Raw genomic sequence first — 13,986 nt, 5'->3', positions numbered from 1 at the left:
GGTTGAGTTCTTCCCTCGTCGGTCGACATTGAAGCGTGTTTACTACTTTGTTATCAATTTATGCTTTTTTTCTTCATTTCTGTGTTCCAATTCTTCAGGTTAAGGGGTATTTTTGTTCCTTCATCAATTGGCTCCTTATACCCTTGTAGAATAGAAAACCATTGGTCGATTTTGATTTTCAGATAGACCTCCATCCCTTTATTCCAGTAGGAGAAGTCATCTCCATTGTATAGTAGTGGACGAGTGGTGTTGTAGCCCTCACTTTACGCCATTTAAAAAGGATTCTTGCACAAACAAAAAAAACTAGAAATAAGTACCAAGACTTAGTCTTGGATTAATAGTGAGAAAAAAAACTAGAATAAAACTAGAGTGGTGTTCCATCGTTTTCGAGCAATTCAAGAACATTATAGTGAAAAATTTATCTGAAAAGGCAACAATGCCAGTTCAGTTTGATTCAAAAATCTCAAAAGTCAAAAAAAAAGTAAAGACAGGTAGAACAAAAAAAAAAACCCCTTCTTGATTAGTGGTTACACGAATTCAGATCTAACAGGACTCTGATACCATTTGTTAAGATCGTTACGCACATGAGAAGGGGGGTGAATTACGTGATTTTAAAATCTTTTCTTTTTAACATTTTGAAAACGGGCATGCAGCAAAAAAGACAAAAAGAGATAAAGAAGGAAAACATGAACATAAATAATTTTACTTGGTTCAGAGCCTTCGGCGACTCCTACTCCAAGATCTAGGTCCCTTGAACCTATGATGGATAATCCAGTAAAGCTTTTTTTGGAACTGCTAGAAGAGGGAATCAAGTACAAATAAAAAGAATAGGAAAGTGTAACAATCCTAGTACTTTCCTTTTGCAGATATGTAAAGTAAGTACAAAATTAAAACCAGTTACCAACACGAAGATGTCAAAGTGAGAGCTCTCATGTGTCAGTGATTGTCTGTCTACAATAGTCGGGCATGGCAGTGTTGTAGAAGAACAGTAGCACGAAGTTGGAGCAGTCAAAATGTTAGATGAACGTGTAGAAGCTTGTAGAAGATTTGATTAAGAAGAACTGGTTGGAGCTCTCTTTTATAGAGCGTTGAAGGCGTCTTCCATCCGCTAAGTTCTATCCTAAGAAAATAGCTTCTTATCGTCACTGAGGTCTTATGCATTATTCGACCGAAGGCGCCTTCAAAGCCCTTCGAGGTACCTTCAGTGTCCAGCTTCAAGGCGCCTTCCTTCGCATGGAAGGCACCTCCATGCCCTTCTACGCAAGCCTTCAACCAAGCCTCCGAGGCGCCTTCAACAGCACCGAAGGCACCTTGAATACTATTCATTAGGGCTGATTTTGCTTTCTAACTCCTGCAAAAATATATTAGTCCAACAGAGAAATATCTAACCTGCAATTTAAGTTAGAACAATAATAAGGTAGCAGTAATAATTAGTTTATGTCTTTTAAGAGCAAGAACTAGTTATGGTCTCAATGTAGATTTTAAAATGAACCTAAACTGGACATGCATCTAAAGTCCCCAATTGAGACTCGTCATCATTGAAACTCTCTTCTCCAATGACTTACCTTACTTACCATGTAGAATCGTTTGACTCCCTTATGGTTCACCAGGTCTTCCTACCAGTTGTCAGGTCCTTAGACCCAACTGGACTTTGGCTAGCTTTCAAGTCCCGTGGACCCAACCGGACTTCCTGTCAAATATCGAGTCACTCCTTGACCTATCTGGACTTCTACACTAGCTATCAGGTCCTCCAGATCTAGCTGGATTTTAGCCTGGTATCATACCAGTTAAGTCTTGCACACTTAGTAGAAAGGTTAGATTACAACACATCTAACTTTAATTTATTTATCATTCATAAAAACTTAGGTTTGACCATTGATGTCAACTACACCAATAGTTAATACCTGTCTAAAATTGCACATCAATCAACTGATACATGCCTGTTAGTTGACTGATAATGAATAATTGATTGCACCAATCAATTATCAAAGTTTTTGTGCTCTTCGAACTTTAACCAATTGACTACATCAATTGACTCAAAATATTTCTCACCAATCACAAACTTAAGGGTTTAAAGTAACATTCTATTGTTATGTGTTGGGGTTGCAAGGTTGCAAACATAGTCCCATATTGAAAACACATGGAAAAGATCATGGGTTTATAAGAGAAAGATATCTCCATTGGCATGAGGCCTTTTGGGTAGAGCCCAAGAGCAAAACCATGAGGGCTTAGGCCCAAAGTGGACAATATCATGTCATTGTGGAGATATCTAAATTCTTTTCGATCCTACAATTGGTATCAGAGCCCGGACTGCCAGAAGGTTTAACCGCCGACTGTGCACAAGAGCTATGGTCTGATTGAACCATGTGAGTACAATATTGACCTCGAACAAAGAAAGTGGGGGCTCCTATGTTCGGATCAAGAGGACCAGACACCAGGCAGGAAGTCCTAGTAGGTCGGGTGGACCGAGGGGCAGGAAGTCCTAGTAGGTCGGGTAGACCGAGGGGCAGGAAGTCCTAGTAGGTCGGGTAGACCAAGGGGCAGAAAGACCTGGTGGGTCAAGGATCGGACGTGGGAAGCCCATGGTCCTTTGTTTGAGGGGGGATTGTTGGGGTTGCAAGGTTGCAAACATAGTCCCATATTGAAAACACATGGAAAAGATCATGGGTTTATAAGAGAAAGATATCTCCATTGGCATGAGGCCTTTTGGGTAGAGCCCAAGAGCAAAACCATGAGGGCTTAGGCCCAAAGTGGACAATATCATGTCATTGTGGAGATATTTAAATTCTTTTCGATCCTACATTATGTTCCTAGCAATCAACTGATGTCAAAATCACAAACTAGTTTGTGGTTTAGTGGTATTAATTGACTACTCATCCCATGTAATTAACTGACCAAAATCCTTAAACAAATTCATAGTTTAACTACATCAGTTGACTTCAATGTGCCTGATAATAAACTGATGTCAAAACCACATGCGCATTCATGGTTTGACTCCATTAGTCAATCACTGTGAACCTAGAAGTTCACTGATTCTGGAATCACAAATAGATTCATGGTTTGACTCTAGTCGATTGTTGTGTATCTATCAGTTGACTAATGTTAACACCTGAACTTGTTCTATGGTTTCTTCGTTCCAATCAACTAATATTGCCATATCAATTGATTGCACATGTTGTTGGACCCCTCTTAACTATCCAAGCTCATGACTTCTTCTCCTTTGTTCAACAATTGACTGATAGACATATATCAATCGACTCCTACACTATTTCTCATATATTCTAACAAATGAGACACGCCTGACTTCTCTTATCCTCATCCCACATGTACCTTCTTTCATACCTTGTGCTAAAGAAACCTTTTATTTCCTAGACTTGTCATTCTTGGAGCATCTCATCTCAAAGCTTCATATCCTATAGCATTTGATCACCTAACCTATTAGAGCTTTCTTTTTGCCAAAAATCTAACCTCCAATCTTCGTGACTTTCATGTAGTCACTAGACTTGTTATTGTCAAGAATCTAGTCTCCAACCTTCTTGAACTTCATCATTTAGTTCAAGTTGATTATTCTTGCACATTTGACAATCATGTGAAACTACATAATTTATCTTAATTTAAATACTACCCTATATATATACATATATTGTAATTGAGTATCTAGATCTTACGAACCAACTAATTTCGAGATGGATGGTCTGACCCCATTTTCCACTCATCAAGTAAATAGGGAAATGCTTGCGATTGTCCAGAGCGACCAATTTCCTAGGTTTATCATCCTACTGGAGGAAAATATCATATAGTGTCTCATAACTAAGATTCAAATCATAGATGCTTGATTAATCATTGGAGTGTCTTACCACTACATCAAAGCCTGGGGGTACAAAAATAAATACATAATCAATGATGTGGATAACTCATTGTCTTTGACTCTAAATGTTTAGGCTTCTTTCCATTCCAGTTTCAAGGGTCTCAACTCCCCCCTCACTCTTCGAGGTTAATGCTTCCTCAATTTCCTCCTCAAATAAAGAAATGAATACTTTCTTTGTTTCCACCTTGGATGTTTAGCACCTCTCAACCTCTAAGTTTTCCAACTCTTAACCATTGAGTCCCTCCTTGGGCTTATCCTCCTTTTGTGTCAATGACATGTTCTTAGGAATTTTGATCAACATCTCCCATAAAAAAAAAATAGATTCACTATCTTAACGACTGCCTACTATCAGCCACACGGATATAAAGGGAGATAAATGCAAGTACACAAGCGTTAGACGCATGATGGGATAAACCTCATGCCATCAGTTTCTGAGAATTGACTCTTGACCATTACGCTAGAGATGTCATGTACCCACCATTTGCGCTACGCCCTAGGGGGCCAACTTCTCCCATAAATCATGAGTACCCTCGTGTTTATATATTTTGCACAAGACATCGTTAGACAATAAATTAATCAAAATATTGATTACCTTTTTGTTTGTCTTTGATTTCTTAATTTATTATATGGTCCACCTGTTCTTAAGAACCTTTCCCTTTATGTATCTTAGAACTTCAAAGCTATCCATCATGATGAAATACTCCATTTGCTATCTCTAATATGCAAAGATGACTACTTTGAAGAATGGTGGAAGTCATGGTTCATGTATGAATCCATCTCTGAACTCCATTGAGTGTAGTGGATACTTCTAATCCTCTAGCCTCATGTTCTCTTGGCAGTTAATCCTTGAAGAGCAACCAGTTTAGATTAGATGACTCAAATATGTAACTCCTATATCTTTTTGTTTAAAAGGAGGATGCACCTCTTTAAAGCTTTTCTTCTTTAATACCACTTGTAGCACAGTTGATAACAGCTAGAGGAGGTGAATGGGTGTTCACCAAATTTTCTTTTGCGTTCTCATCTATAAAGTTAGTATGCAACAAAAAATATAAAAAATAAACTAAAAAATAAGAATAAACACAAGAACACAAACCACACAAGGACTTATGTGGTTTGAAATCCCTAGTTCTTACTCTACCGTCTATGATTTATAAGGTGGATCACTCCTTATAATCACCACTATCTTTTTTTTTTCACACACTTTCTAAAGTAGAGAAACTTCTTACAATATTTGTTGTTATAAAACATAAAAAAAAATACAAATAACTTATAAACATCGAGAAATCTCTTACTAGAAACAAAGTCACATTAAGCTCGTCTTGGGCTACAACTGCCCCAAATTTTTTAATTATTATTATCTATATTAAATTTATTAAATATTGGTTTTTAATATAAATAAATAAATAAACAAAACAAATAATCAAACACGAAGTAAAGATATTAATTTAAAATTAGATTGAGGTTGAACAAAATTCATTGGATAGACGTGAAGATAAAGAATATGTTCGTCTAAATCAGGGTTAATTTAATTTTTGATTTAATCAAGTTGTGACTGAATTAAGTTTAATTGAATTAAACCAGTTCAATTGATTTAAAATAAGTTTAAAAATTTATGACAAAACTTAATCTCTTCTTTTTATTATTCTTTTCCACTACACAGTCTTGTTAAGTCTCCATGCTTTTTTCGTTCTTCTGATCTTCTCTTCCTTCTCCTTGTTTTTTCTTCTTCCCAACCGTAATTTAGTCATTTTTCTCTTTTCCTTATCCAACAATAATTCTCTTTTATTCTTCCTCTTTTCAAGACCAATAATCCTTTTTTTTTCCCTTTCCTTTGTTTTTTTCCACCGACTAATATCAAATCTAGTCCTTCTTCCTCTCCTCTCCAACAAGAGGAGTTTTTGTTTTACCTTTTCTTCTTGTAAAAGCTAGTTGAGATTGTTAAAAAAGAGGATAAGATTTTCATTTCCTTTTTGTTTCATGTAATTGTTTTGTTGAAGAGTATAATATAATGTAATGATTTTTTATTATATATATATATATATATATATGATTTATTATATATTTTTATGAAATTATGAAAGAGAGCATTAACGTAACTATAAAATTATTATCGTGTGACCTAAATATCGCAGATTCAAATCTTAAAAAAAATCTCATACATAATAGGATAAAATTGTATATAAGTTCTTTCCCCGAACCCATACTGATGAGAACTTTATTACATTAAATTCAAGTTCACTTTAAACTTAATTCCTAGTTTTATCCTGCCTCTCACACCATCTATTATTACACGATAAAAAAATACAAACAAATAAGATTTTGGTAAAAAGAGAAAAGTATAGGTTTGTTTTTGTCAAATGCTCCGTGATTTTAGCTTAGCTTAGCTGGTGTATTATGCCCTCCATATTTCCGGGATTAAATTTGAAATTAAAGATGGCGCTCTCGCTTTTTTAAAAGGGTAATTAGGTCTTTGTGTAGGTAGGATTGCTTCATTTCGAGTAGAAGGCGGAGGTCATCGAAAAGCAAAAAAACAATGGCCAAGCTCGGCGTCGGCTGCGATGAGACCGCCGACGCCGATCTGATTGAGAGGAGCGACTCCTCAGAATCTTGGATGGAATTCTTATCTTCGATTCGACGACGCCGCTTCTCATCCCCCTCCCCTACCGCCTTCCTCAGCCCCGCCTTCGACGCCTGCGCCGCTGCCACCCACTCCTCCTCCTCCAGTGGCGGATCCATCGACTTCGACGCCTCCCTCCTCAGGTACACGCGGTACGGGAACCATATTTTTCCCTCCGTCTCGTCCGATTTCCGGTCGACGTCGACCAGGCGTCGCCTTCGCCGCCAGCTCAAGCTCCGTTCCTCTTCGGGTTCTCTTCCGTATGAATCGTCCACAGGTGGATGCTCATCCGTTTCGCCTCTGTCTGCGATCGACAACGTTGTTCACGCGAGGTCAAGGGTGCACATGACGCCTGTGAAGGTGGAGGTGGGGGAAGACTTGGTGGTGATGGATGGGGTGCTGGTGAGCGACGCCGGATCTTCCAACGGTCGTGGTAATTTTAAGACGGAGTTCGGGCGTGCCTGGGACGAGAATGCCTTCTGCCGTTACAGTTCTAAATGCCAGGTAAACCGTTGATAACATGACTTATGCACATTTATTCTGTTTCTCACAGTTGTTAGGGTTTGAATTGATACAATTCGATTGTTTCTTATAGAGTAGCCAGAATAGTAAATCTGATGGAACAATTGTGGAACCAATATTTTTGTGTTATATATTTGGGAATTAGAATTGCTTTTTTTTTTAAAAAAAAAAAAACTTGAATTGGGAGAAGTTGGATCTCACAATTTTGTTTTGATACAATATGAATTTCCTTCTCTTATTACTGATTTCCTTATCGTAACTTTAGGCACCCCACCTGTGTACAAATAATGCATATAGCTCAAATTATGATAAAGAGATTAATTTTCTTATTTATTTATTGAAAATATTCTGAAAATTTTAAGACCTACAATTTCCGACAGTGTTAGAGCCAATTTAACTTCTCTCCTTTTCCCATATCCACTTGACATCTTTTCCTATTCCTCAATTTTGATCGTTTGTGGCACCATCATCTTCCTTATCCATGTGATTGATTTGGCCTGTCACTTTCCAATTTCTTGTTCTTCAATCATACCTACACCATTATGTTAAAAGGCTGAATTTGCAAGGAAATGAAAGGCTCTTCGCCTTCCCCAATTTCTAATATGGAGGAAGAGTATGATCAAATTGCTAAGATGGATGTTGGAGTATATACATAAAACACAAAAAGCATTTTTGGTTAAGTTGTCTAATATCTGAAAAAAAAAACTATGTATAGCTTTGATAGTTGATAAATGAAATGAGAAAAAATAGATTGAGATGGTGTATATATGTTCAAGGCATTCAATAAATTTTATAGTTAGAATGGTTGAAATGATAGAGTGCACGATAAGGGGGAGGGGGAGAGCAAAGAATATTGGGCAATGAAATAAAACTTTTGACAGTATAATATGAAAAAGAAAAATTGAATTGAATATAAATGCTGATGCTGATGCAGTGTTATGTTTAATGGAGGAAAACATTCATGTAATTGACCCCAAATAGTTAGGACAAATACAACTCGATGATAATAATAGGGAAGAGGAGGAGAATAGGTTTTCAATGACATCTTGTGATTATTATTTTCGATAGGTTCATGACATTTTTAGTTCGAGGGGAAGCACTAGCAAATTAATCTCCACTTATAGTTCATTTTCAGGTTCATTTCTGCACCATCATTTTCTTGCCCACTTGTCCAAAAATGACATCAAGCTCTAAATCTAATAAAAGAAATGCCTTGTTTTGCATCACTATGTCATAATTTTCAGATGTGTCAAAAACAAGATTTAATCTTCTAGTGGAACATTGTACCGCTAGTACTAGATGCTATGACTGCCATTGAATACATCAAGAATTGCTTGTAGAATTTGGAATAATGTTTTTCACAATTCTTTTTTACACCTCTATTCTTTATGTTTGTAGAATTGTCTGATACTTTGTAGATTTTTATCCGCAAGTGAAGTATGTACAGAATTATCCTTCATTCTTGTTCTAATAAATTCAAAATTTTACAGCTTGGGAAAGAGGAGCTACATAATGTCCATGATGTGAAGCGCAAACCTGAGGTAAGCATTGTCACTGATGGTTCTATGATCAGTGGTTTATGTTCTAGCCATTCTCTTAAAATCATTTATTTTTCTTTCCTTTTGTTCACCCTTGTTTTTTAGCCGACTCCACCAAGTGGGATAAAACTTAGTTATTGTTCACCCATTTTTTCTTTTCTGTTTTTGTTTGTGAAGCATATTACCATGAGGTTAACATGCTCCCTAGAACAATTCAAAGTTGTGTTATATGCAGAGTTCTAATTTTCTAGACTGTGTTGTGTCTATTAAGGAATAAGAAGAAAGCTAAACTCGGTTTACAACAATTTTAAAAGGGAAATGGAATTCTGACATATAAAAGAGAACATTCTTGCTATATTGCTTGAAGAAAACAAAATTTTATTACATGTAGAGCTATATTAGATATTTTTCATTTAAATATTTGATGTTTAGATCATACATTTGTTGGGGCATGAAATATACTACTTATCATCTTTTGCTTAGTATCAAGTGGAAAGTGTAAGAAGTAACCCTTTTTACTACAAGAAGAGGAGGCACAAGTCCATATACCTCATTGCCTAAGATTCACTATGAATATAATGGGAAGTCAGTAAAATGTTTTAAAAAGACCACAAACAAAGTAGAGCTACAATGGTAGAACATAATGAGAAGTGAATCAAGTTTACCATGCTTGTGAATACTAGATAAGTGCAATTAAAAGAGGAAAATACAATTAGTTTCTTTTAAATTTCTGGAGTTCCTTATCATCTTCATGCTGTTGTATGGCATCAAAGCTAAAATTGTCTCTTGCATTCCAGTTATCAGCTAGGCATTTTGGCTGGAGCAGTAATCACTCTTTTCCACCAGCTATTGGTGTTACTGCTGGAGGGACTTCCAAAAATGTTGTTTTAGCTTCTTCCAATACTCTCTCTAGCACAGAGGCAGACTACAACAAACTTGCCACTGGTTGCCTTTCTACACTAAAATCACTTGATCCTCATTTGATCCTCGACAAATCTGCAGCAGTAGCTGAAGAGACTGCTAATAATGTTCTTCCTCACCTGATCTCAAATTTAGCAACTACCAAGATAGATGAAAAGCAGCTGTTGAAGCCTCTTTCTGTCTCAAGGTCAATAGAGCCATCATTTCAGTGGCCTCCAACAAAAGATGAGGATGCTAAGATAACTCAGATTCTATATGGCCTCAACAAGCGTCCAAGGCTCCCTGTCTTCACTCAATTCTGCCCACAGTGAGTTCCTCTATTCCCCCTCACTCTTTGTGTTCCACTCTGTAGCCTTTCATTGATGCTCTTTTTCTTGCTTAATTCATAGAGTTCGACAGAGTACATCATCATTGGGTCCTTTAATGTAGTTTTACAGTCTAGATCAGAGGAAAATATTACTCACCACACTCTTTGGCTTTTAATTTGCAGGGTCATTTCTAATCTCTTTAATTAGCATGTTAGAAAAAGGAAAAGGATGTTTGCAAAACCATCCAATTTACTTGCAGCTGACCACTTTTGAATTCATTTCTGAGATAAATTTAAATTTTCAAAATCCCTTTCCTAGAGAAAGAGAATATCAGAGTTTGCAAAATTTTACATAAAGGGTTTTGACAAGATAGCAACATACAAAGTATTAACTGCAATTGACAATGTTCAATTTGTCAACCAAGATGAGAAACATGCGAGTATAAGTGGTTAAATTTTTTATTGGAACAATGCTGATATTTTCTACTGTTACAAAGCTAATAATTGTGAAACTTATTTCCAACCTTTAATGGCAATGTAGACATACTTGTTTCATATTGAATGGCAAAACATGCCAATGATCAGACAACAGAGATAATCTAGCCTACACAATCTGCCTTACTGAATAGGTAAAATCTAATGTTTTAGTTGGATGCCATGGACATTTTAAACTGCCTTGATGGAAGTTTCTTGATAGAGTTCTATACATAATCTGAACCGTTGTGATTTCATTTTTCTCTAATTTCTTATGCAAAATCAATCTCATAGTTGAACATAACTTGATGAGTTCTAGCATAAATTCTTTCACAGCATAGACAGGTTAACATGGATAAGATATGGATTATCGACCATCATAGCTGTTACTTTTTTTTATCATGCAGATTTAGCTGAGAGAATTCAGATTTACCTGAGATTTCATTATATTTGTTACATTGTGTAGGCATGTGGAAGAAGGGAGCAGTAACACACAATGAACTCGTTGAGATGCAGTACAACTTCAACAATTGAATGAAATCTCAACATTTAAATGTTTAGGAGTTGCAATCGAATAATAGTAGCAGTAAGGGATTACACAGATACAACCACAAGGATAGCAGCACTTTGGTTCTTGTGAATAATGCCAGTTTCATAATCTTGAAATTGAGACAATAAATTGAGACAGTGTACTTTTTTACTGGTAAATCTGTTCATATAGTTGTCATTGCGGTAGTTTGAAAAGAATTTTCTTATACATATGACTGATGTATATACAGCTGTGCCAAGAGGGCAACATATTGATTGGTTATGTTTGCCCCTCACGTTGATCTTAGTTTGTTGTCCTGTTAATCAATACTTAACAATTTCAAACCAGATATCAATATAGTATCCTTGTAATGATTGTTAGTCAAATATTGATGCTTGAAGGCACAATACAAATTGAAGATTAAATAAACGAATTGGAGACAAATGAAACTGATTGTTTTAAGATGAAGTTTTGCTTCTCTTGCAGGCTGAAGTTGATTTTCTCACTCTCGAGGGTATATTGGTGTTAATTTTACTGCTAGCACAATAGTGCTTTGAGGTTCTTTTGTAGATACCCTTTCAGCTCTAACAGTAGTGAGTTGAGTTGACAACAGGATGATTGTGTGCTATTGTGGGGAGAAATCTTTCAAAAGCTTTGTGCATAACAGAATGGACTTGATGTATAAGCCTAGATGTTACGCTAGGAAAGCAGGCAATCTGTGCGCAACAGAACAGAATCAACCATCAGGCACTGTATGGCAAAAGAAAATCTGGGATTATGTTCATACATGGTTACAATTGAGATATGTAATTAACTATATTGACATTGGAAAGTCAATTCAAGTGGAAAGGACTCGACTTGGGGCCAAACAACTTCAAAGCAGACAAAAAAAAACATTTTTAATGGGCCATGACACATTTTTGAACTATGTTAGATACTCCTTGGAGCACTTGTTCAATTTGAGCCAATTGTGCATAAATAGTGCCAAGTTGACAAATATCTGCCACATGCCTTGTTTCACCACAGATCTCGCAAGACGCATTAGTTACGGTTACATAATTTACATTGAATGACATTCTTAGGAAACACACTACTTTCTCATGAAGGCTCCAATCACGATGCCCTATAGTCCTCTAGGCTCCATCGTGTACTTGGTGACGTCAAGTCGAGGCAAACTCATTAAGCTTTGTGATAGTCAATGGTGTCCTAATGAGATTTTGGCATACTTCATGACCAACCTCTCATGTCTCGATTCTTCCCCATGTCCCGTGAGATATGAAGGTACACGGTTAGTTAGTGTCACAATCGTGTATGAGTAATAAATTTGGATCATGAAACAAACATATCATGCAGATCATGAAGAGAGAGAGAGAGAGAGAGAGAGAGAAACTTATAAAAAGCATGTCAATCAATAAATCGGGCTACTCCCTTGTCCTAGAATAGGGAGAACTACTCTATGAAGATGGAGTTACAACCTAAAGATATTCAATTAAGCATTCTACAACTCACAAACAGAGAAAGGGAAGAAGAGAAAGCTTTGATAACATTGAATTTAGCACTCAGCTCCCTTATCCTAGCATTCTACAATTCCGGTGTCTTTAGAAGAATCTCTAAGCTCCAAAGGTGGATGGATGACTTTGACATCTCCTTGGATGGCGCTCCTAGGATCCTCCCCCCTTTTTCTGGTGGTCTCTTGGACTTTTTATAACCCTTCCAATAGTAAAAAATGGTTGGAGATACCATAACTTGGGGCATCTTTGTCGCACCATGGCCATGCCATGTCGTCAAGCAAATCTAGTCGGGGGACGAACACGGCCATGCCATGGGGCACAACCATACCATGTCTGGTGCTAGGGTGAAAGACATGACCATGCTAGGGGGCACGACTAGACTGTGTCAGGCGCGGAGCTGAGAGACACGACCATCCACGACTAGACTAAGTCTCTTGCTATGGAGAAAAGCATGAACGTGCCAGGGGCACAACTAGACCGTGTCAATCCGGTTGCAGCTGGATGGGACATGACCAATCTATGTCAAGTGCTAGAAGCCTCATTTTCACTCCATTCTTCATCTAACTTTGGCCGGAGGAACACACCCATGTTATGGGACACGACTAGAGCCTATTCTTTTCTTTGAATCCATATTCCAAGACTTTATGCTCCAATTTTAATCCAGTTTCACGTCCTACAAAAAGTGTAAAAATAATAAAAAGAAGATGCATGTATGCAAAATATGCTAATGAGATGACACAGAATGCATGCAAAATTATGAGATGACGTAGAATGATTTCTAGTTAGGACTTTCATTTTCCTAACATCCGGTTCTCTCCTAACTTGCTAGGGCTTTTCCTTACCTAATCTCCAGTTATGACTTCCCTTGTTAGTCATCTGGTCAACCTTTGATCTAACTAGACTTCTCTTTGCTAGTCATTTGGTCATCCTTGACCTGATTAGACTTGGCACACTTCCAAACATCAGGTCATGTTTGGATAACCTTTAGTCAAACTTGACCAAACATAGGTATTATTGGACATCAAAATCCTAGAAGCTAATTGCACCAACAATATTTAGTGACACTTGTGTATGTGCAACTCTCGATATCAAGTCGAGAGTTCTTGTGGGAAGGGCTTCAACAAATTGTTGAAACTATGTATTTACCTTGGCTTATCATAGGATATTTCACATCTCCACTCACCCCAATAGACAAGCAAGGAGGACTGAATGTCACATCATATGCCGCAACTGACTTCCAAGACTTTGCACCCATTTTAGGGACTTTGCACTCATTGCAGAGGTAGAAGATCTACACTCAATTGGTTGTTAATTCACCTGAACCAATGGGCATATATTATGCAAACTTGATTAGGCTAGAGTAAAAAAGTTATGGTTGGAGCAAGATAGAAGTAACTTTGCAGAATTCAGAGCTCCTAGGGTTTTCAAATACCATGCTTCATGTATAATCTCCCTTTTGGAAACCTAAAGACATCAAGCCAAACCATTCAAGTTCTACAACATGTGGACGACACATCCTAGTTTCAATCAACTTGTGCAGGATAATTGGATGCTGGCATTCGTTCTCCTGCAATTAAGTTATTATGAAAAAAATATAAATACGAACACACAAAAACATGAGGATATACATTGTTTGGTAGCTCCTACTCCATGATGCATGATTCGTCGGTGGATCACTCTTGGAATCCTATATTTTCTC

At 37.0% G+C, this 13,986-nt stretch overlaps 1 protein-coding gene across 1 annotated transcript; it reads left to right on the top strand.

Moving 5' to 3' along the window:
* Nucleotides 1-6,327: 6,327 nt before the first annotated feature.
* LOC122039900 lies at nucleotides 6,328-11,123 on the top strand. The gene is made up of 4 exons (XM_042599316.1): nucleotides 6,328-6,989; nucleotides 8,498-8,548; nucleotides 9,343-9,773; nucleotides 10,714-11,123. The coding sequence occupies exons 1-4, from the start codon at nucleotides 6,402-6,404 to the stop codon at nucleotides 10,745-10,747; spliced, it is 1,104 nt and encodes a 367-aa protein (XP_042455250.1). The 5' UTR covers nucleotides 6,328-6,401; the 3' UTR covers nucleotides 10,748-11,123.
* The last annotated feature ends 2,863 nt before the right edge of the window (nucleotides 11,124-13,986 follow it).

This window comes from Zingiber officinale, chromosome 2A (genome assembly GCF_018446385.1).
Source record: "Zingiber officinale cultivar Zhangliang chromosome 2A, Zo_v1.1, whole genome shotgun sequence".
NCBI lineage: Eukaryota > Viridiplantae > Streptophyta > Magnoliopsida > Zingiberales > Zingiberaceae > Zingiber > Zingiber officinale.
The sequence above is the reverse complement of the archived record's forward strand: the minus strand, read 5'-3'. Positions and strand labels throughout refer to the sequence as shown.